The following is a 25,220-nucleotide window of genomic DNA, read 5'->3' as shown; positions in this document are numbered from 1 at the left end:
CCTCTTCAAGTGGAGTGCCGTCCATTCCTTTGGCACAGCTTCCCCCTATAGCTTGATTGCATCATGATTGCTAGGGGTACGTTATTGGCAAACTTGTATTGTTTCTCCCAACTGGAATGTGGACTCAATTAGGCAGCACTTCCAGTGGGGGACACGATTATGCTATGAAATAGTCAGAGTATCAGTGACGCTAAGTAGTGACGTAACTTGAGTGCAACGGGCCCCCCCGCAAAAAAATCCGATCCCCAATTTCCCGTCCACTTCCTATCCCACCTCTGCCCCACCCACATTCAGTTCATGAGCCCAGCCTATGGGGTTTAATGTATGTATAAATTAATTTTAGTAGATTTAAGGTATGCTGATCCAAATTACAGAAAGATCCTTTATCTGGAAAATACCAGGTCCGGAACATTCTAGATAACAGGTCCCATACCTGTACCTTGTTACATGACTGCTAACTCTGCTGAAAGTCTTTTTCCAAAAATACTGTGGGTATTGAAGGACAACAAAGATGTTCTCAAACAGTCCAGTGGTGTAAGTAGAGAAGCATGGACCCTGGGGCAGGGTTAGCACCCGACTCCACATCCACTGGACACTTAAAGGAACAGTAACACCAAAAAAAGTAAGGGTTTTATAGGAGAATTCAACCGTTTTCAAAAAAAAAATCCCTACCCCCTACCCCACTTAGACACCCCCAGCACAGCTGCCCCCCCCCCCAGGAAAATGCCCCTAACTACCCCTAACTCCATGCAGCCATGTTCTGGCGTAAAACCCATTTTTACGCAGACGAAAATTTGCGAAACTCGGAAATTCACAGCAAAATTTGTGCCTGGTGCATTAATTCGCCCACCATCACTAATTGTCTTGCTTGAATCTGGTCAGTGGTGCAAAAAAGGTTGGCGACCATTGATTTAGGGCAGGACTACACGGGCAGTGTCCTATTTCTATGAGAACAAAGAGGCTAAATAGATGCAAAAATAGTATTAGTACTAAGAGTATAGTATGTAAAGAAAAGAGACTAGGAGAATAGAGGCTGAGTGAGGAGAGGAAGAAAAATAGTACTTAAGGGGGCCATACACGGAGAGATTAGAGATGTCGCGAACTGTTCGCCGGCGAACTTGTTCGCGCGAACATCGGGTGTTCGCGCTCGCCGGAAGTTCGCGAACGTCGCGCGACGTTCGCCATTTTGGGTTCGCCATTGTTGGCGCTTTTTTTTGCCCTCTCACCATAGACCAGCAGGTACATGGCAGCCAATCAGGAAGCTCTCCCCTGGACCACTCCCCTTCCCTATAAAAACCGAAGCCCTGCAGCGTTTTTTCACTCTGCCTGTGTGTGCTGAAGAGATAGTGTAGGGAGAGAGCTGCTGCCTGTTAGTGATTTCAGGGACAGTTGAAAGTTTGCTGGCTAGTAATCGTTTTGATACTGCTCTGTTATTGGAGGGACAGAAGTCTGCAGGGGTTTGAGGGACATTTAAGCTTAGGTAGCTTTGCTGGCTAGTAATCTACCTTCTACTGCAGTGCTCTGTATGTAGCTGCAGTGGGCAGCTGTCCTGCTTCTGATCTCATCTGCTGACTGCTGCAATAACAGTAGTCCTTGTAAGGACTGCTTTTATTTATTTTTTTGTTGTTTTACTACTACTACTACTACTACTACTATAAGAGCCCAGTGCTATTAGTCTAGCAGTGTTGGGGAGTGGGACTGGTGTGCTAATCTGCTGCTCCTAGTAGTTCAGCAGCACCAACTTTAATTTTTTTTTTTTAATATTCATTTTTTTTTATTTTACTTTTTTTATTTTACTACCGCTGTAGTAGTGTATAAGTTGACCTTTTAGGCATTATTTGCCCTGTAGGCATTATTTGCACACTGTTTTCTTCAACCCGCCATCGAGCTGTGTGACCTTGTTCCCATTCTGTCTAAATATCCATAATATTACCGTCTCCAGAAAAAACACCGGAGTCACTTTTTTCAAGCAGCATTCATATATTTTACGTAATCCGTATCCACCGCTGTAGTAGTGTATACGTTGGCCTTGTAGGCATTATTTGCACACTGTTTTCTTCAACCCGCCATCGAGCTGTGTGACCTTGTTCCCATTCTGTCTAAATATCCATAATATTACCGTCTCCAGAAAAAACACCGGAGTCACTTTTTTCAAGCAGCATTCATATATTTTACGTAATCCGTATCCACCGCTGTAGTAGTGTATACGTTGGCCTTGTAGGCATTATTTGCACACTGTTTTCTTCAACCCGCCATCGAGCTGTGTGACCTTGTTCCCATTCTGTCTAAATATCCATAATATTACCGTCTCCAGAAAAAACACCGGAGTCACTTTTTTCAAGCAGCATTCATATATTTTACGTAATCCGTATCCACCGCTGTAGTAGTGTATACGTTGGCCTTGTAGGCATTATTTGCACACTGTTTTCTTCAACCCGCCATCGAGCTGTGTGACCTTGTTCCCATTCTGTCTAAATATCCATAATATTACCGTCTCCAGAAAAAACACCGGAGTCACTTTTTTCAAGCAGCATTCATATATTTTACGTAATCCGTATCCACCGCTGTAGTAGTGTATACGTTGGCCTTGTAGGCATTATTTGCACACTGTTTTCTTCAACCCGCCATCGAGCTGTGTGACCTTGTTCCCATTCTGTCTAAATATCCATAATATTACCGTCTCCAGAAAAAACACCGGAGTCACTTTTTTCAAGCAGCATTCATATATTTTACGTAATCCGTATCCACCGCTGTAGTAGTGTATACGTTGGCCTTGTAGGCATTGTTTGCCCAGTTTTTTTGGCCGCAGCCACTGAAGCACAGAGGCCAGAAAAAATATGCCATATAAATGCTGAAAATAGTAATTTTTTGCCATACGTTGACTCAACGTATATGGCAAAAAATGACTATTTTCAGCATTTATATGGCATATTTTTTCTGGCAACTGTGCTTCAGTGGCTGCGACCAAAAAAACTGGGCAAACAATGCCTACAAGGTCAACGTATGGCAAAAAATGACTATTTTCAGCATTTATATGGCATATTTTTTCTGGCAACTGTGCTTCAGTGGCTGCAACCAAAAAAACTGGGCAAACAATGTCTACAAGGTCAACGTATGGCGAAAAATGACTATTTTCAGCATTTATATGGCATATTTTTTCTGGCAACTGTGCTTCAGTGGCTGCGTCCAAAAAAACTGGGCAAACAATGCCTACAAGGTCAACGTATGGCAGTTGTTTAAAGAGAACAGTAGATTACTAGCCAGCAAAGCTACCTAAGCTAAAATGTCCCTCAAATCCCTGCAGACTTCTGTCCCTCCAATACAGAGCAGTATCAAGCAGATTACTAGCCAGCAAACTTACTATCATCTGTCCCTGAAATCACTAACAGCTCTCCCCCTACACTATCTCTTCCAAGCACACACAGGCAGATTTTTCAGATACATTTTTGCCCTTGATCCCCCTCTGGCATGCCACTGTCCAGGTCGTTGCACCCTTTAAACAACTTTAAAATCATTTTTCTGGCCAGAAATGTCTTTTCTAGATGTTAAAGTTCGCCTTCCCATTGAAGTCTATGGGGTTCGCGAACCGTTCGCGAACCGCTCGCATTTTTGCGCAAGTTCGCGAATATGTTCGCGAACTTTTTTTCCGACGTTCGCTACATCCCTAGGAGAGATATGCTCATTTGGCGATGGCGCCAAACGAGCGGATCTCTCCCCGATATGCCCACCTTGAGGTGGGCAATATCGGGCTGATCCGATCATGGGCCCTAGGGCCCAACAATCGGATCCTAACGAATGGTAATAGGCGGTCAGATCGCGGGACCGCATCAACGAACAGATGTGGCCACGATCCGACGGATTTTTAGTCCCATCCGATCGAGATCTGGCCGACTTTCGGCCAAATCTCGATCGGGGAAGTCCGTCGGGGTGCCCCATACATGGGCCAATCAGCTACTGACTCATTCTGTCGGCAGCTTTTATCGGCCCGTGTATGGCCACCTTAAGGGCTCTTACAGACTAACGTTTTTACCTGCGCTCCCCTGCGTTCCGTTTTTCTGCATTCAGCCGCAGGGGAGCGCAGGGATAGACGCATTACTTTTTTTCCAATGGGGCTGTACTCACACAGGCGCGTGTAGGCGCCGAACGCAGGAAAAATGCAGCATGTTGCGTCTCAACCTGCGTTCGGCGCCTACACGCGCCTGTGTGAGTACAGCCCCACTGGAAAAAATGTAATGCGTCTATCCCTGCGCTCCTCTGCGGCTGAACGCAGAAAAACGGAACGCTGGGGAGCGCAGGTAAAAACGCTCGTCTGTAAGAGCCCTTAAGGTGGCCATACACGGGCCGATAAAAGCTGCCGACAGAATGAGTCAGTAGCTGATTGGCCCATGTATGGGGCACCCCGACGGGCTTCCCCGATCGAGATTTGGCCGAAAGTCGGCCAGATCTCGATCGGATGGGACTAAAAATCCGTCGGATCGTGGCCACATCTGTTCGTTGATGTGGTCCCGCGATCTGACCGCCTATTACCATTCGTTAGGATCCGATTGTTGGGCCCTAGGGCCCATGATCGGATCAGCCCGATATTGCCCATCTCAAGGTGGGCATATCGGGGAGAGATCCGCTCGTTTGGCGCCATCGCCAAATGAGCATATCTCTCCATATATGGCCCCCTTAAGTACTATTTTTCTTCCTCTCCTCACTCAGCCTAAGAGTGGGCCCCTGGTCAAAGGTTTTCTGGTGTGACCCTGGAGTCCCAATATGACACTGTACATGGGCGATTCCACCGCGGTATACCACACTGTGCAAAATCACAGGTGTCACGTCGGATGCGACGGAAATAAGGTAATTAAATCGTCGGATCGTGTCGCAGCGTATGTATTTTTTGAGTTATTTAGCTTTTTATTCAGCAGCTCTCCAGTTTGCCTGGTTGCTAGGGTCCTAATTCCCCTAGCAACAATGGACTGATATGAATTAGAGATTCAGCCAGGCACAAATTTTGCGGTGAATTTCTGCGTTTCGCTGCCGGCGAATACATTTTCAAATTTGCCTGGAAATTGTTTGACGCCCAATGACGGAATCGACACCAGCAACAATCGCAATCTATGCCAGTGATGATTAACGGATGCCCATTGATTTTAATGAGCGCTGGCGAATTGTCGCTGGCATCAAAATTGGCGTTTTGTGAATGCGAAAGTGGTAGCAAAGCGAAATGGGACAAATTTGCCCATCACTAGCTGGAATATCAACAGAAAGATGAGTAATACGATGAGTAATAAACAGTAGCAGTCAGGGGCGTAACTACAGAGGAAGCAGACCCTGCAGCTGCAGGGGGGCCCAAGAGGTATAGGGGGCCCCATAAGGCTCTAATTAATTAGGAATTTTAATATATATTGTTAATTCAGGGCAACCACTGGATATTTTGGGAGCCCTAAAATTATTTTGCTGTGGGGCCCAGTAACATCTAGTTACGCCACTGGTAGCAGTAATAATAAATGTGTAGCATTAAGCTATGGACACACGTGCGGATTTCCGATGCGGTCCATGGCGTCGTTTTTAAAAAGCCGACCGCTGCTTAAATACGCTAGCGTAATGTGCCATTGCCTAAACTTGAAACTAATTGGTCGGCTTTTTTTAATGACTGAAACTGCAGCGATAATCGGCATGTGTGTCCTTAGCCTTACTGAGCATTTGGGTTTTTTTTGGATGGGGTCGGTGATCCCCATTTGAAAGCTGGAAAGAGTCAGAAGCATAAGGCAACTAATTTAAAAGCTATAAAAAATAAACAATGAAGAAGACCAATTGAAAAGTTGCTTAGAATTAGAATACAACGTACTACAAGTTAACTTAAAGGTGAAGAAGCACCTCTTTAAAATGCCAGCGTTACTAGTCATGAGCAGTTGGACACTTGTTTGCCAGTTCCTGCCCATCTCCAGCTCAGACACTGACAGATCCCGGTGCTTCTGGGCGGAGGGCGGGGGCTGCTTTAGCTGAGGCGCAAGTAGAGTGAGCGCTAGTTCAGCCTGGCACATCCCAAAGAGCAGAAGGGAAGGAGGAGGAGACCAGAGCTGAGCGACCCCATGGCTGACAAACAGTACATAGAAGACGCGGCTTTACAAGGGGACAAAGACAGCCAGGAATGGGGCTATGAGGAAGGTAAGAGCTATCCGCTGCGATTTCCCGAGTCCATCCACTCACTGCGCAGCGTTTCCTTGCGCTCTCCCCGAGCTGCCTTATTATAGCTGGGACATAGGGGCTCACAGATAACTAATGAACACCTGCGAGATTAGTCTTCGATGTTTCTATCCCAGAGATCTACTGACACGTTTTATTTAGAGCGATATTGTCTAAAGTTACTGCCTGGACGGTGGACACTGGATTAGTACTCGGCTGATCTTCATACAGTCAATAGACTGAGTAATGGAGACTTCCCAAGGGGCCATGTGCATCATCCAGATGCCTTCCCACTGTTGCTGGACTATAACTCCCACATACCCAGGCTGCTTTGTTGTGACATTACTAAATACAAGCTGATAGAACAGACCAGAGCATGGTGTAGCAGTTAAAGGGGTTGTTCACTTTTGAGTTAACTTTTAGTGTAATGTAGAGAGTGATATTCTGAAACAATTTGCAATTGGTTTTATTTTTTTTTATTATTTGCGGTTTTTGAGTTATTTAGCTTTTTATTCACCAGCTCTCCAGTTTGCAATTTCAGCAATCTGGTTGCTAGGGTTCAAATTACCCTAGCAACTATACTTTGATCTGAATAAGAGACTGGAATATACTTAACCCTTTCCCTGCCAGCCGTTTTGTCCTAGATGCGAACATCTACTGCCAAGCAGTTTTTAGATATTTTGCACTCTTTCACTTTAAGGGCCTTTCCTGGGGTGGTCTTTTAGTTAACCCAGGAAAACAATATATTGTTTTTTTCAGGACAACCTGAACTTTCACAATATGCAAGAATTTTGGTGTAATTCTACTTCTCTAAAAAAATATTGGATTCTAAGTGTCAAATAAAATGAAAAAAATCATGTTGCACGAAGAACAATCACATATATCAGAAACATCATTCATTTTACGTACGAGAACACAGCTGATTTAGAAAGGTCTATGTCTCCTGAACGCGACAATACCAAATATATATAGTTTTATGGAGATTTCTCACTTGTATAGCTCAAAATCTACAAGCAGTACACAACCAAATTTCCAAAGCAACACTCCCCAAACGGCATACTTTTGATTTCAAGGCCAAACATTCCACTAACAGTAGGTTTACCCAAGAAAACTACCCATTACTAGAAAGAACAGATTCTGGTGAATCAAAAATGGGTAGAAATATCTTTGTACTCCAAACCACCAAGTTGCAATTGTTTCCTAAAGTTATAGTGTTTTATAGAAATTGGTGAATTTTTTGAAAAATGACCTCAAAGCTTCCACTCTACAGCAACATATCTCCCACACATCATTAGGTATCAATGTAAAACACCCCAAATATAAAATCCTGGGTCCACTGAACAGTTTGATGCCCAATATGAATAGATGTACCCAAGCACGTGGCATAGGAGGCCCCAAAAGGAAGACCCCCCGTTTGTTCTGTAATTTCAGATACTGCAAAATCAACACATTTACATCGTTTTGGGGGGCGGCAAAGGTAGAAAACAGTACGTTCACCCCAGAAAACCATATATTTTCGGAAAGTACACATTCCCCTGAATCTAAATTGGGTATGCATGTCTTTCTACGCCAAAGTACCAAGCCGCAAATCATTCCTAAATTTGGTGATTTTGGGGACATTTCCAAAAATGACTTCAAAATTTCGACCCTGCAGCATCGTATTACCCACATACTTTTAGGTATCAAGACAAATCACCCCAAATATGAAAGCCTGGGGTCCTCTGAACAGTTTGATGCCCAATATGTATAGGTGTACCCAAGCACGTGGCGTATAGGGGCCCCAAAACGAAGACCCCCATATGGTCTGTCATTTCAGGTACTGCAAAATCAACACATTTACATTGTTTTGAGGGGGGCAAATGTAGAAAAAAGTAAGTTCACCCCAGAAAACCATATATTTTCGGAAAGTACACATTCCCACGGATCTAAATTGGGTATGCATGTCTTTGTACTCCAAAGTACCAAGCCGCAAACCATTCCTAAATTTGGTGATTTTGGGGACATTTCCAAAAATGACTTCAAAATTTCGAACCTGCAGCATCGTATTACCCACATACTTTTAGGTATCAAGACAAATCACCCCAAATATGAAAGCCTGGGGTCCTCTGAACAGTTTGATGCCCAATATGTATAGGTGTACCCAAGCATGTGGCATATAGGGGCCCTAAAAGGAAGACCCCCATATAGTCTGACATTTCAGGTACTGCAAAATCAACACATTTACATTGTTTTGGGGGGGCAAAAGTAGAAAACAGTAAGTTCACCCCAGAAAACCATATATTTTCGGAAAGTACACATTCCCACGAATTCAAATTGGGTATGCATGTCTTTCTACGCCAAAGTACCAAGCCGCAAATCATTCCTAAATTTGGTGATTTTGGTGACATTTCCAAAAATCACCTCAAAATATCTACCCTGCAGCATCGTATTACCCACATACTTTTAGGTATCAAGAGAAATCACCCCAAATATGAAAGCCTAGGGTCCTCTGAACAGTTTGATGCCCAATATGTATAGGTGTACCCAAGCACGTGGCATACAGGGGCCCCAAAAGGAAGACCCCCATATAGTCTGTCATTTCAGGTACTGCAAAATCAACACATTTACATCGTTAGGGGGGGGGCAAAAGTAGAAAACAGTAAGTTCACCCCAGAAAACCATATATTTTCGGAAAGTACACATTCCAACGAATCCAAATTGGGTATGCATGTCTTTCTACGCCAAAGTACCAAGCCGCAAACCATTCCTAAATTTGGTGCTTTAGGTGACATTTCCAAAAATCACCTCAAAATATCTACCCTGCAGCATCGTATTACCCACATACTTTTAGGTATCAAGACAAATCACCCCAAATATGAAAGCCTAGGGTCCTCTGAACAGTTTGATGCCCGATATGTATAGGTGTACCCAAGCACGTGGCATACAGGGGCCCCAAAAGGAAGACCCCCATATAGTCTGTCATTTCAGGTACTGCAAAATCAACACATTTACATCGATTTGGGGGGGGCAAAAGTAGAAAACAGTAAGTTCACCCCAGAAAACCATATATTTTCGGAAAGTACACATTCCAACGAATCCAAATTGGGTATGCATGTCTTTCTACGCCAAAGTACCAAGCCGCAAATCATTCCTAAATTTGGTGATTTAGGTGACATTTCCAAAAATCACCTCAAAATATCTACCCTGCAGCATCTTATTACACACATACTTTTAGGTATCAAGACAAATCACCCCAAATATGAAAGCCTAGGGTCCTCTGAACAGTTTGATGCCCAATATGTATAGGTGCACCCAAGCATGTGGCATATAGGGGCCCTAAAATGAAGACCCCCATATAGTCTGTCATTTCAGGTACTGCAAAATCAACACATTTACATCGATTTGGGGGGGGCAAAAGTAGAAAACAGTAAGTTCACCCCAGAAAACCATATATTTTCGGAAAGTACACATTCCAACGAATCCAAATTGGGTATGCATGTCTTTCTACGCCAAAGTACCAAGCCGCAAATCATTCCTAAATTTGGTGATTTAGGTGACATTTCCAAAAATCACCTCAAAATATCTACCCTGCAGCATCGTATTACACACATACTTTTAGGTATCAAGACAAATCACCCCAAATATGAAAGCCTAGGGTCCTCTGAACAGTTTGATGCCCAATATGTATAGGTGTACCCAAGCATGTGGCATATAGGGGCCCTAAAATGAAGACCCCCATATAGTCTGTCATTTCAGGTACTGCAAAATCAACACATTTACATCGATTTGGGGGGGGCAAAAGTAGAAAACAGTAAGTTCACCCCAGAAAACCATATATTTTCGGAAAGTACACATTCCAACGAATCCAAATTGGGTATGCATGTCTTTCTACGCCAAAGTACCAAGCCGCAAATCATTCCTAAATTTGGTGATTTAGGTGACATTTCCAAAAATCACCTCAAAATATCTACTCTGCAGCATCGTATTACCCACATACTTTTAGGTATCAAGAGAAATCATCCCAAATATGAAAGCCTAGGGTCCTCTGAACAGTTTGATGCCCAATATGTATAGGTGTACCCAAGCACGTGGCATATAGGGGCCCTAAAAGGAAGACCCCCCTTGTATGTTCTGTCATTTCAGGTACTGCAAAATCAACACATTTACATCGTTTTGGGGGGGGCAAAGGTAGCAAAAAGTAAGTTCACCCCAGAAAACCATATATTTTCGGAAAGTACACATTCCCACGAATCTAAATTGGGTATGCATGTCTTTCTACTACAAAGTACCAAGCCGCAAACCATTCCTAAATTTGGTGATTTTGGGGACATTTCCAAAAATGACTTCAAAATTTCGACCCTGCAGCATCGTATTACCCACATACTTTTAGGTATCAAGACAAATCACCCCAAATATGAAAGCCTGGGGTCCTCTGAACAGTTTGATGCCCAATATGTATAGGTGTACCCAAGCACGTGGCGTATAGGGGCCCCAAAACGAAGACCCCATATGGTCTGTCATTTCAGGTACTGCAAAATCAACACATTTACATTGTTTTGAGGGGGGCAAATGTAGAAAAAAGTAAGTTCACCCCAGAAAACCATATATTTTCGGAAAGTACACATTCCCACGGATCTAAATTGGGTATGCATGTCTTTGTACTCCAAAGTACCAAGCCGCAAACCATTCCTAAATTTGGTGATTTTGGGGACATTTCCAAAAATGACTTCAAAATTTCGACCCTGCAGCATCGTATTACCCACATACTTTTAGGTATCAAGACAAATCACCCCAAATATGAAAGCCTGGGGTCCTCTGAACAGTTTGATGCCCAATATGTATAGGTGTACCCAAGCACGTGGCGTATAGGGGCCCCAAAACGAAGACCCCCATATGGTCTGTCATTTCAGGTACTGCAAAATCAACACATTTACATTGTTTTGAGGGGGGCAAATGTAGAAAAAAGTAAGTTCACCCCAGAAAACCATATATTTTCGGAAAGTACACATTCCCACGGATCTAAATTGGGTATGCATGTCTTTGTACTCCAAAGTACCAAGCCGCAAACCATTCCTAAATTTGGTGATTTTGGGGACATTTCCAAAAATGACTTCAAAATTTCGACCCTGCAGCATCGTATTACCCACATACTTTTAGGTATCAAGACAAATCACCCCAAATATGAAAGCCTGGGGTCCTCTGAACAGTTTGATGCCCAATATGTATAGGTGTACCCAAGCACGTGGCGTATAGGGGCCCCAAAACGAAGACCCCCATATGGTCTGTCATTTCAGGTACTGCAAAATCAACACATTTACATTGTTTTGAGGGGGGAAAATGTAGAAAAAAGTAAGTTCACCCCAGAAAACCATATATTTTCGGAAAGTACACATTCCCACGGATCTAAATTGGGTATGCATGTCTTTGTACTCCAAAGTACCAAGCCGCAAACCATTCCTAAATTTGGTGATTTGGGGACATTTCCAAAAATGACTTCAAAATGTCGACCCTGCAGCATTGTATTACCCACATACTTTTAGGTATCAAGACAAATCACCCCAAATATGAAAGCCTGGGGTCCTCTGAACAGTTTGATGCCCAATATGTATAGGTGTACCCAAGCACGTGGCGTATAGGGGCCCCAAAACAAAGACCCCCATATGGTCTGTCATTTCAGGTACTGCAAAATCAACACATTTACATTGTTTTGGGGGGGGCAAAGGTAGAAAAAAGTGCGTTCACCCCATAAAACCATATATTTTTGGAAAGTACACATTCCTGCGAATCCAAATTGGGTATGCATGTCTTTGTACTCCAAAGTACCAAGTCGCAAGCCTTTCCTAAATTTGGCGATAAAAGCAACTGTTTTTACATTTCTGAAAATCGCCTAAAAATATTGCAATTGGCCGCATTTATCTCACCCAATTTCTTACATACAATTGTAAAACACCATAAATATTGATGCCAAGGGTCTACTGAACAGTTTGATGCCCAATATGCATAGATATACCAAGGCAGCTGGCATGTGCGGACCCCAAATAAAAATAGTGAATATGAGTTTTCTCCGCTGCCCATTCGCCTTCTGTGAACATAGACCCTTGACTTCATATTATTTGCCTCAAGACCCTCCTAACAGCAATGACCCCCAAAACCATACATTTTTGGAAAGTACACATTCTGCCGATTCCAACAAAGATAACGACGTCTTTCTACACGAAACTACCAAACTGCAAAGCTTTTCTAAACATATAGGTTTTTACAACATTTCTGAAAATCGCCTAAAAATGTTGCAGTTTGCCGCATTTATCGGACACAATGTTTTACGTACAAAGAAAAATCTCTCTAAATATGGACGTCAGAGGTCTAATAAATAGTTTGATGCCCAATATGTATAGATTTACCAAAGTATGTGTTGTGTATGGACCCCAAATGAAAAACGTAACTATGAATTTTCACGCTAGCCAACTAAGCTGCAGAAAAGAGAACCCTAACTGTACGTTATGTGCCGTAAGACCCCCAAACTGTAAAAAGACCCCCAGAAACCCATATATTTTTGGAAAGCACATATTTTGGCGGATCAAACTAAGTAAAATCTATCTTTCTATACCAAAGCACCAAACAGCAAAACGATACTAAAGATACATAGGGAACAATAATGCAGGGATAAAATTGCAATAAAACCACAAAAATAGCGTAAATCAATGAAATAACAAAATAATTGTTCTGACAGCGTAATTAGTGGCCGAAATCGATTATCCAATAGTCACGCTGCCAAAATAACACGTTTTTAGGCAAAAAAAACAAAAGATAACAGTATAATGAATTCGTAAAAAAAAAAAAAACACCTGTTTGTGTATACATATTTGTGCACTAATAAAAGTTATCTGAGTGTGCAAATACATGTAAATAAGTGTAAATAAGTGTAAATAACTGTACAAAAGGGACCAAGTGTGCTAAAATTAAAAAAAAAAAATTTTAAAAAATTCCAATCTTTACTAAAATGCATAAATGTACTGTAAGTATGTGTAGGTGCAGGTAAGTGTGTAAAAAAACGTGCACTTACCGTTTTTGGAGCAGGAGAATCGCTGTCTTCTTTGGAGGAGTCCTGGCAGCGTGTCTGCAGAGTTGCTGCGCAGCAGGAAGTGCGTGGGCGGCTCTGCAGGCAGGAAGAAGGTGAGTGTAGTAGCAGACGCTCCATGCGATGCGTCTGCTACTTTGAAGTCGGATCTGCGACAATCGAGTCGCAGATCCGACTTGACAGCCCCCCAGCCTCGTTGCCTAGGGGGCTGTCTTCTCTCCCCACTCTCTGCGGAGGCGGCAAAAGCCGCCGAAGCAGAGAGAGCGCTCAGCTGCTAAAGAACGTACAATGTACGTTCTTGGCAGCCTGAGCATTTGCCTGCCAGCACGTACGCCGTACGTGCTTGGCAGGCAAAGGGTTAAAGAGCATGTAAAGGCAAAAAAATAAAATCCCATTTTTACTTTCTTTAATGAAAAAGAAACCTATCTCCAATATACGTTGATTAAAAAATGTGTACCGTTTTTATAAGAAACCTGACTGTATGCAGTGAAATTCTCCCTTCATTTACTGCTGTGGATAGGAATTGTCAGATGGTCCCTAACCTAAGCATGTGCACAGTCTTAGTCTTGCAAAGATGTATAACAAAGTTACAAGATGGTGACCCCCTGTAGCCAACTTTGAAAGCATAAATTATTTGTTTGATTAGGCTTGTGGTGCAGTAAGTTCATGTTTATATTTAGTATACAAAATACAGCATTTCTAGCCTTATTCTATTTTAGACTTTACATGCCCTTTAAGACAGGGCCTGAATAGAAGGATCAGTAATAAGAAGTAGTAATAACAATACATTTGTAGCCTTACAGAGCATTTGTTTTTAGATGGGATCAGTGACCCCCATTTGAAAGCTGCAAAGAGTCAGAAAAAAAGGCAAATCATTCTAAAACTATAAAAAATAAATAATGAAAAGTTGTTTATAATTGTCCATTCTTTAACATACTAAACGTTAACTTAAAGTTGAACCACCTCTTTAAAGTGATAGAGGAACTTTTTATACGTTGTACAAATTTTTTTTTGTGTTTTGTTGCCTCTGGGTTGGAATCTCAGATAGGTTATAGTCGTTGTGTAAATGGCATCTCCAGAGGCTGGAGGGGGAGAAAATAGTAGAGGTAATAACTAAAAAATAGATACAGATATACAGGGACTTGATTCTTATAGAACGTAAACAATCACTTTAAGAGTAAAGGTGGCCATACATGTAGACATCTTCTCGTTGGCGATTTCGCCAAACTAGCAGATCTCTCCCCGATATGCCCACACTGAGGTGGGCGATATCGGGTTGATCCGATCGTGGGCCCTAGGACCCAACTATCGGATCATAATGCTAGTGAAAGGGGTAGTCAGATCACAGGACCGCATCAAAGATCTGACAAGATTTTTAACTGTACCCAATCTACATCTGCCTGACACACGGGCCAACAAGCTGCTTACTCTTTTATCAGCCCGTGTATGACCAGCTTTAAAAGGGTTCATCTCCTACATGGAAGACATGGTGCAAAGTGTAATAAATGGGCACACACAGCCATGTCTTTTGCACTTTCACAACATGCCCCACAAGCAGCACCGCAGCCACAGAACCTACGAGTCCCCCCATGAATTCAGCTCTACTATTGCTTTTAGCATCACTGTATTATTCTGCAGCCCAGCAGGAGACCTTTGCCTTATTATATTAAGTTGCTCAATTGCTAATATTGCTAATGGGATCTCATCTCTACATTTTTTTGTGTAAATTCACTTTTGTTTGTGTAGTCGTATCAAAATATATTCCAGCGAATCCAGGTCCTGGTAATGCATGATCTAAGATAACCAAGCTGATATGAACTGGATAATTGTCTAGAAAGATTCCGTTCCACTAATTAGTGCAATCCTATTATTGTATACCTGATAAAGGCTGATTACAGGGTGGACTTGGGAGGGGCAAAAGAGGTGGAAAGATGATCCTAAAAGGGTTGCTCACCGTTAAATTAACTTTTACTATAATGTAGAGCAGTGATCCGCAACCAGTCGCTCGTGAGCAACATGTTTTCCTCTCCAACCCCTTGGATGTTGCTCTCTGTGGCCTCAAAGCAGGTGCTTATTTTTGAATTCCAGACTTGGAGGCAAGTTTTGGTTGCATAAAAAACAGCTGTACTGCCAAACAGAGCCTCAATGTAGGTTGAGAATCCACATAGGGGCTACCAAATGGCCAATCACAGCCCTTATTTGGCACTCCAAGTAAATTTTTCATGCTAGCGTTGCTCCCCAACTCCTTTTACTTCTGAATGTTGCTCACGGGTTCAAAAGGTTGGGGATCTATGATGTAGAGAGTGATATTCTGTGACAAATTAGCATTTGCTTTTCATTTTGTGGTTTTCGAGCTACTTAGCTTTTTATTCAGCAGCTCTCCAGTATGCAATTGCAATTCCAGCAATCAAGTTTCTAGGGTCCAAATTACCCAAGAGGCTGTAATATGAATAGAACAGGACCTGAATAGAAAGAGGATTAATAAAATATAGCAACAGCAATACATTTGTAGCTTTAAAGAGAATTTGTTTTTAGGTGGAGTCAGTGACCCCAATTTGAAAGCTGGAAAGAGTCAAAAGAAAAAGGCAAATAATTAAAAAACTATAAAAAAAAAGAAAAAAAATGAAGGCCAGTTGGAAAATTGCTTAGAATTAGCTATTCTATAACATACTAATAGTTAACTTAAGGGCAGGACTAGATGATGCGTTTTGACCCGACACGTCGCAATGCGACTAAACTTATGCAGCGTGTCGATGGTTTAGTGAAAACGAGAGTGAAGGAGAATCGCACGTAAACAACTACATTGATCCGACTGTCGGATGAAAACGCCCTTAAGGTGAACCATCACTTTAATGGTATCTGTCCAGTAGGAACATTGTGCCCTTCATTCTCATGCTGATGCTACAGGATTGACTATTAATTGCTAATCAGCCTGTAAATCAACAGCCAAGAAAACCGGAAAGATACTTGGGGCTTCGTCAGAGGCACAGAGACACTTTCCTTCAGAGAAACTGATTTTAAATAAATAGACTTGCAGTGGATTTGAAATGAGGGATCACAAAATCAAATGCTCTGTAAGGCTACAAATAGTTTTTGCTACTTTTTATTACTCATATTTCTATTCAGGCAGTGTCGGACTGGGACATCAGGGGCCCACCAAAAAACCTTAGACCAGGGGCCCACTCTCAGTACTATTATTCTTTCTCTCCTCACTCAACCTCTATAGTCTCTTTTTTACATACTATAATCTATTATTCCCTCTATTTAGCCTCTTTGTTCTCAATGAAATAGAGAATGGCCATGAAATAGGCCAAATGTTTAGCAGCAGGAGGGCCCACTGACACCTGGGCCCACCGGGAGTTTTCCTGGTATCCCTGTGGGCCAGTCCGACACTGTATTCAGGCCTCTCCTATTCATATTCCAGTCTCTTGTTTAAATCAATGCATGGTTGCTAGGGTAATCTGGACCCTAGCAACCAGATTAACAAACTGGCAAACTGGAGAGCTGCTGAATAAAAAGCTAAATAACTCAAAAACCACAAAAAATAACAAAGTAAAACCAATGGCAAATCGTCTCAGAATATCACTCTCTACAGCCTACTAAAAGTTATCTCAAAGGTGAGCAAACCCTTTAACAGCTTCGGAGACTGATCTGCCTTGGAGAAACCCTTAGTGACATATTTGCCCAATTTGTATTACACTGGCCACACACAAGATGTGATACATGAATTCAGTTTTCATCTTCTGAGCTGTGGGTACCAGACTGCCATAGAACTGAATGACTTCACATGGCACAGCTAAAACACCCTGTGTGCCCTCAAACTGTGAATTTCATGTGTTGTTGTTGATGTAGAAATCATTATTAAGTGTATTTTTATCTCATTAATCTACCAAAAACACATAGTTACAATGGCAGCTGCTGTCTGTGCACTGGTTTTGTTATGAAAACTAAAACACAACTAATTAAAAATGGATATAAGGTTTGAAAGTTATTCATAAATATAATTGCAACTGAAACAGAATGCTTGTTTCCATTTTCATTTTTGTTTTGTGCATTTACTCCTGGTTCTGACTCTCATTTCAGTAAAGTAGAGGTCAATTCTCCTTCCCACCTGTTATCAGCTGACATTTGCTACATTTGTTCAAGATTTAGAAGCAGTAGTGCAGTCCGATACTATATTACACTCCACAGTGTACCGTACAGTACTTAAAGGGATCCTGTCATTGGAAAACATGTTTTTTTCCAAAACACATCAGTTAATAGTGCTACTCCAGCAGAATTCTGCACTGAATCCATTTCTCAAAAGAGCAAACAGATTTTTTTATATTTAATTTTGAAATCTGACATGGGGCTAGACATTTTGTCAATTTCCCAGCTGCCCCTGGTCATGTGACTTGTGCCTGCACTGTAGGAGAGAAATGCTTTCTGGCAATCTGCTGTTTTCCCTTCTCAATGTAACTGAATGTGTCTCAGTGGGACATGGGTTTTTACTAATGAGTGTTGTTCTTAGATCTACCAGGCAGTTGTTATCTTGTGTTAGGGAGCTGTTATCTGGTTACCTTCCCATTGTTCTTTTGTTTGGCTGCTGGGGGGGAAAAGGGAGGGGGTGATATCACTTCAACTTGCAGTACAGCAGTAAAGAGTGATTGAAGTTTATCAGAGCACAAGTCACATGACTGGGGGCAGCTGGGAAATTGACAATACAGATGAAGCCACTTGGATTTGTGAGATAAATGCGTCATGACTCATGGTTAATTGAAGAAACTGCGTTATCTAAAGTCATCTTAACTCATTTAATGCATTTAACCTTTCCATTAGCATACCAAAGCACCATTGTGAACAATGGTGAATGCTTTAATTAGATGGGATGTTGTGACGCAGTTTTCTGTGTTAAATGAGATAAATGGGATATCTGTGTTTAGTTATTCTGTGTCAAACAGACAAACCAAAGTGGCTGCATCTGTATGTCTAGCCCCATGTCAAATTTCAAAATTGAATATAAAAAATCTGTTTGCTCTTTTGAGAAATGGATTTCAGTGCAGCATTCTGCTGGAGTAGCACTATTAACTGATTCATTTTGAAAAAATTTTTTTCCCATGACAGTATCCCTTTAAGAGTGGCGTTCTGGAGGGAATTGATTGCACCATGGGTGATCTAAGAGCTAATTTATCAATGTTCAAATATTTGTCGCAAATCAGTTTTTGGTCCTGCGACTCCTGAATTCAAATTATGATTTCAAAAACTCCTGTGTTCAAAATGTATTAAGTGTCTTACGAGTTTTACAGTTCATAAATATAAAATCTATTAAGTTAATGTAGAAGTCAGTGGGAGCCATCTCAAAGTAAAGTGTTTTTTTTTTTTCACTTGAAAATTGTTATTCTAACTTTTTTATAAACAAGCAAACACTGGAGATTGACAAAATGAGTTTGAAAAAATTTAGTTTGATTTTTCCCCTGCATTCCTGGCAATTTAGAACCAGTTGCAATAATTTACTGTATCCCAGTGATCCCCAACCAGTGGCTCACGAGCAACATGTTGCTCACCAACCTATTGGATGTTGCTCCCAGCGGTCTTGAAGCAGGAGCTTATTTTTGAATTCCTGATTTGGAGGCAATTTATGGTTGCATAAAATTCAGGTGTATTAACAAACAGAGGTTCCTGTAGGCTGCCAGTCCACATAGGGGCTACTAATAGCAAATTTCAGCCCATATTTTTAACCCTCGGGAACTTTTTGCATGCTTATGTTGCTCTTCAACTTTTTTTTTACATTTGAAAATGGCTCACAGGTAAAAAAAAAAAACAGGTTTGGGATCCCTGCTGTAGCTTACTTTTGCTTTTGAGGGCAGATCAGAGAGGATGACTACAGTACTCTGTAAATCTAATCCATTACAGTATGAAAGGGGATAGACAACCGTCTGCATTTTGCTACTAAGGCTTTTCCTGAGAAGAATGTCAAAGATAGAAAATATACCGATCTGGAACATGTGCACAAATGCCCTGTTAAAAGTTTGCTAGTTCTGCTGAAAACACAAGCTGCCTGCTTTAAAAACATTTTACCAACATTAGAGTTCCATTTTCATGTTGGAATAAAATAATAGAAATCGCAGACAGTACTGTAATATTTTGCATTTTCAATTTAAAAAGAAAGAGAATTGCAACAGGCAAACATGGTTTTATTTTTGCACAACATCTAATGTAATCTAAATGTAAACATTTCTTCTTTAGCCTAAATAGCTTATGTCCAGACTAGGTCTAATGCAGACCGCACCTACGATGACATTTAGGACAAGTGCTTAATGATATTAGTGGAGTTTGGACACACCTTTGGTGAAGTACTGCACAGATGGGACGTCCATACATACACACACACTTACACCGACCCCTTTCATACACTAACATAAACTATATATATATATATGCCTATAGTTATATATGGGTATATATAGTTTATGTGAGTGTATGGAGGGGCCAGTGTGAGTGTGTGTGTATGTATATCACTGGGTTTCATTGGGAGGGGTTGAACTTAATGAGTTGATGAGTTTTTTCCAACTATGTAACTATGTAACTATGTCTGGGAGAAGAGACTGAGGTATGGTGCTTGCAGCGCCGATTCTGTAGAAGGAGCCGTCTGAGGCTTACCTGTCGGGAGGGGAGGCAGGAACACTACTACGGAGAGCGCAATTGCGCTCTCTCTCGCAATTGCGCTCTCTCTCGCAATTGCGCTCTCTCTCGCAATTGCGCTCTCTCTCGCAATTGCGCTCTCTCTCGCAATTGCGCTCTCTCTCGCAATACTACAGCCGAATTTCCCGTTTAAAAACCGGAAATTCGGCTCTTAAAGGTACCGGAGTGGTTTTTTGCCTGCCCCTGGAAACCTCGCTGGTGCTGCCGCCTGATGTGAGCGTCTCAGCTCGCCTCATTGGTGGAGCGCCCCTTGGTGCTTGGGACAGCACTGTAGTGATGTGCAGGCCGGCCAGATACCCATGGGTCAGGCGGGTTCGGGCCCACCTTGCACCCCCTTTTGCCTCGCCCGCCACCTTGCACTGCCGGCTTCCTTTTTTATTTGCTCACCTGCCCCTTTTGTGACATCATCTGTGGGGCGGGGCGGCGCAGGTCTATAAATGGAAGTCAGGCACGGGCGGGCGCGGGTTTAGGGTGGGTTAGGGTAGGGTGCAGGTCGGGTTTTACCCGACCCGCATATCACTACAGCATTGGACTTAACCCCAGATACAGTACATCAAAACTGTGCAGTAGTGCGCCAGTTATTTAATATATTACATATCTGAAAGTCAGATTGTATTAAAGTGATGTCATACAAAAAAGAGCCAGTGAGCAGGCTAATTCTACCAAAACACACAAAATATTGCCATTAGATCGAAGGTTTCATATGACTTTCAGAACAAATATCATCATAGCATGAATTGTTTCATCCATTTTTCAGAAAGTGCTATATTACAGGATGGCCATCTTCCATTTTAAATCAAATAATTCAAATGTAAAAAAAAGTATTTTCATTTTCTCTATAATAATAAAACAATAGCTTACATTTTTTCCCAACTAAGATATAATTAATCCTTTTTGAAGATAAAACAATCCTATCGGGTTTATTTAATGTTTCCATTATTTTTTGATAAAAAAACACCAATTGTAGCAGTGCACTCCGGATCTTCACAGAAACTGCCAACTTCAGTGTTTAAGTTAAAAGGTATATATTTTATTAATACATTTGATAACAAGGTCTGGAATCACCAGGAGTAAACGGCGAGAAGTCCAGAAGACTTAACATTTATGCTTAACTTTCCAGGGCTTGTGATTATTTGATTAACGGGGAAGCTCTCTTTTTGGGCGCTGGGGATATTGATTATTTTTTGGTAGACTTAAGGTATGGTGATTCAAATTACAGTATCTTGAACACCCCAGGTCCTGAGCATTCTGGACACCATGTCCCATACCTGCACAGCCAAGAGAGTGGGATTTAAACTAATCTCCTCTGTATAATGTTCTACTCATTATTTAGCATGGCTGACAGCAGCAGAGCAGGTTAAGTTCATTGTATGTATGGAAATGATTTATGACCTTAAAATATCCAACTGTATTTCATAACTGCAGATGGTGTCTGTATTCCAGCAAGTCCTCTGCTTTTTCAGTTCAGTTACACATACATACATCCATCACTGAAAGAAGTACAGTTCTAAGGCATGCAATAACATGAAGTCTTTGATTGTCAGAACTGAGCTGTATTCAGTTGTAAGTTAAATATTTGCAGCAGGGGACCCAAAAGCCAACATGCATGGGGAGAAGAGATTTCCTTTCATGAAGTACATCTGAAGAAGGTGGGATGAGTTAATGGAAAAAGTGTATATTTGTCATAGAAATGGAAACTGTCAAGAATAACCCACGTTGGTTTGCTTGTTCTAGTTTTTGCCCCAGTAAGCACCAACAATCCTAATTCCCCAATTATCAATGTTTTATAGGGCTACAGAATATGGTGGCTAGTGTTTATGTGATGTATTGCTATAGACAACATTAATTACATATTTTCAATATATTATTCATTTTTTTTTTTTTTTTTGCAACGAAAATTATTCCTCAAGTATATTAGCATCCTGGAGCAACAAGACTGGCCAGGGTGGAGGATGCCAAGAAACCTAACAGTTCATAGCCTGAAGTACAGCCAAGCGACACAGACAGGCAAACAAATCTAATTAAACATTGTCTTCTCTTCCTGGTGATGAAATCCGGATCTTAAAACATGGCAGGTGTTATGAATCTTGAAACCTGCTTTGTTTTTATTAGCAGAGCAGTTATTCTATAGATTTACTGTATGTAGTGAGGGCTAGATGGTGTATAGTTGCTGGCAATATTTACCTGGATACCTACGCACATATTTCTGATAAAAGTTGAGAATTGTAATTGTAAGTTAAATATAATGAGAAAATGGCAAAAGGCATCCCCCAAACAGCTGTTGAATGTTCTATAGCCTATCTTAGGAATTCCTTGATAACTAGTAAGAAGTACCATGGGAAAGGACAATCGCTACATGTCCGTTGGATTTAAAATTTGCTGGTGGACTAGTTGAAGGGTTTTTTATTTTATTAAATGTCACAGAGTTTTACCAGGTCTACTATCTTAAGCTGGCCATAGACACATAGATCCGATCATACAAATCCTCAATTCGTACGATTTTCGGACCGTGTGTGGAGAGTCCTGACATTTTTCGTCCCGCGGAGATCGGTCGTTTGGTCGATCGGACAGGTTAAAAGATTTCTGTTGGCTTCTGCCGATAATATCTCTGCGTGTATTGCCGATCGTATGATTTTCAGAGGGAGACTGTCACTAGCTTTGTCGGACATAACTATCATACGATTGCTGTCAGGGGCAGAACATCGGCTGATCTGTTATTTAACTACTTTATTTGAAATGAATGGTTAGTGGCAGGTCGGGAGATGGGGAAGTCTCGAGGATTCGAACAATCGGATCTTTGCATCTATGGCCAGCTTTACTATCAATCTATCAGGTGACTAGCTAATGCTAAAGCTCTACTCATGAAGCGTTAATGGCGTAGCTCACCCGGACCAATGTGCCGTCCAGCTCGATCGCTGCTCTCGCGATATGCCGGTCATTCCTCGCCAGCTACTACATCAAAGCCACAAACTGCTACCGAGGCACAGATCAAGAATACCAGGAATCCGGCACAGTTAACATCAACGCTCGGCTTTATTCACGCATAGGAAGGATGACAGTGGAGGGTGTACAATTCTAACGCGTTTCATGCCCCATCTGATGAAGTGCCCAGCTATGGGGCATAAAACGCGTTAATGTTAACTGTGCCGGATTCCTGGTTTTCTTGATCTGCGCCTCGGTAGCGGTTTGTGGCTTGGACTAGCTAATGCTACCTGCTGCTTGGATGCTATAAGTTTAGACCTGTGCCATACAGAATATTTTCTGGTATTTTGTGTTTGTAACTTTTCCCAGGGAAATATCATCTACAAGGCAATTTTAATACATGAGCATAATGAACATTTACCCAGGGCCTAACCAGGACAAGAAGACCACCTCCAGACTTTTCATCCGGTATCAATTTTGACAGAAGCAGCTGCCACAGATGGCAGACCCCCCATTTTAATCAGATAAAGATCTTTGAATTATGGCCATTGTCATTACTTTACATTTTATCTGGAACATATGCTTCTAAAGGATCCAATAAAAAGCTAGCTAGAGAGAGTTTATTCTCATGGTTGCTGGTCCAGGGCAGCACCCCTGGGCATCCTTAAGTACAGACTATTTCTTCTTTGCCTGCCATATTATATTGGTGTTCTCCTGCTTGATCGTCGTTCTATTACATAATTCTTGGAGCAGTGGGGGCACACCAATAAGCTCTTTGACCTGGGCTCACTGGTACCTTACAGCAGATAACTTACAAAATGTAAAAAGAGGAGTTGTCTCTGAGGAAAGTGTACAAGAACTGTGTATGGCTATGGTTTAAGGCAATAACCATCTGCAGGTGCCATAACCAGTGTCTTATTTTTAAAGACAAAATTTTTGTCCTGGGAAATGAGGGCAGTTGTGCTGAAAGCCAGTTCATGTTTACATCACTGTTATCATAGAATTAGGATAAGTGTCCTGTTTAGTGATGGGCGAATAAATTCACCAAGTGTGCATTTGCGGTGAATTTCCAAATAATATTCACGTAAAAAAAATTGACGCAAATGGCGTAAAAATTGACGCAAATTGCCACAGGCGTCAAAATTTACGTACCGTAAAAATTCGAGTTCCGATATTTTTTCGCGAATCAAAACTGGGAGAAATTCACTCATCACTAGTCCTGTTTTAGGGCTTTAAGAAAAATCCGAGCAATGTCAGATTTTCTGATGATAACAAAACTTCCTATTTGTACTTGAAGTTACAGTTCTCAAAAGTTCTGGCCTTTCACCTTCAGAGAATCAATGATTTTCACACTGCAATGATAATTTGTTTTCAGTTGCTTTCTATTTTATTACCATTTTCTTAAATGTAAAATTAAAAATGAATTTGTTTTATTTTCTCATATCTCAGATAACCAACCCTCTAAATATGTTCGATATAATATATTAGTTTCTCAGCAGCATCAGAGAACTTTCTTCATGCAACTAAAATATAAAATATAAAATTATAGCAGTTACTGTGTGACAGACTTCAGTTGAAGAGTAAACAAGTAAAAAAATGAATTATTTATTGTGGACATTTTTAATACGAGGAATTTTAAATATTAAATGTATTTGTTTATTTTCAGGTGTTGAATGGGGTCTGCTTTATCCAGAAGCCAATGGAGATTACCAGTCTCCAATCAACATCAATTCCAGAGAGGCCGTATATGACCCATCGTTGTTAGAGGTTCGATTAACGCCCAACTATGTTGTTTGCCGTGACTGTGAAGTAATTAATGAGGGGCATGTGGTTCAGATATTGCTGAAATCAAAATCAGGTAAAGAATTATTGCTTTTACTTTGAAATACATGAAATTGTGTTAATTTTGACTCATCAGTCACAGTTGCATCAGACGCAACAACTCCTTGTGACCGCAATGATGCTGGAATTTTTGGAAACATTACTGCATTATTGGAAGAAACCATGGTGATTGTGCTCATACAGATATAGGATCCTTATCCGGAAACCTGATATCCAGAGAGCTCCAAATAAACCTCCCATCGACTAATTTGAATAAAATAATTAAAATTTTTCAATCGTATTTCTTTTATCTCTGTAATAATAAAACAGTACTTAATTCCAACTAAAATATAATTAATTCTTATTGGAAGCAAAACCAGCCTAATGTTTTTAATCAATATTTTAATGATTCTTTTGAAGACTTAAGGTTTGAAGATATAAATTATGGAAACACCCATTATCCCGGAATACCCCAGGTCCCAAACATTCTGGATGACAAGTCCCATACCCTAAACGAGTTTTTAGTGTTTTATTTATAGAGGCACAGATCCAGGTGTAAATTTAACCC

The 25,220-nt window shown here is 41.2% G+C and overlaps 1 protein-coding gene across 1 annotated transcript in view; it reads left to right on the top strand.

The window, feature by feature from the left end:
- Window positions 1–5,961: 5,961 nt before the first annotated feature.
- ca8.S (carbonic anhydrase VIII S homeolog) overlaps window positions 5,962–25,220 on the top strand; it is a 53,382-nt gene continuing 34,123 nt past the window's right edge. Inside the window, exons 1-2 of the mRNA XM_018223747.2 lie at window positions 5,962–6,153; window positions 24,498–24,689. Of these exons, the coding sequence (XP_018079236.1) occupies window positions 6,078–6,153; window positions 24,498–24,689 (268 nt within the window). The 5' untranslated portion in view covers window positions 5,962–6,077. The remainder of the gene's footprint in view (window positions 6,154–24,497; window positions 24,690–25,220) is intronic.

Source organism: Xenopus laevis, chromosome 6S (assembly GCF_017654675.1).
Source record: "Xenopus laevis strain J_2021 chromosome 6S, Xenopus_laevis_v10.1, whole genome shotgun sequence".
NCBI classification, from domain to species: domain Eukaryota; kingdom Metazoa; phylum Chordata; class Amphibia; order Anura; family Pipidae; genus Xenopus; species Xenopus laevis.
Note: the sequence above shows the minus strand (reverse complement) of the source record. Positions and strands in the feature narration are given on the sequence as shown.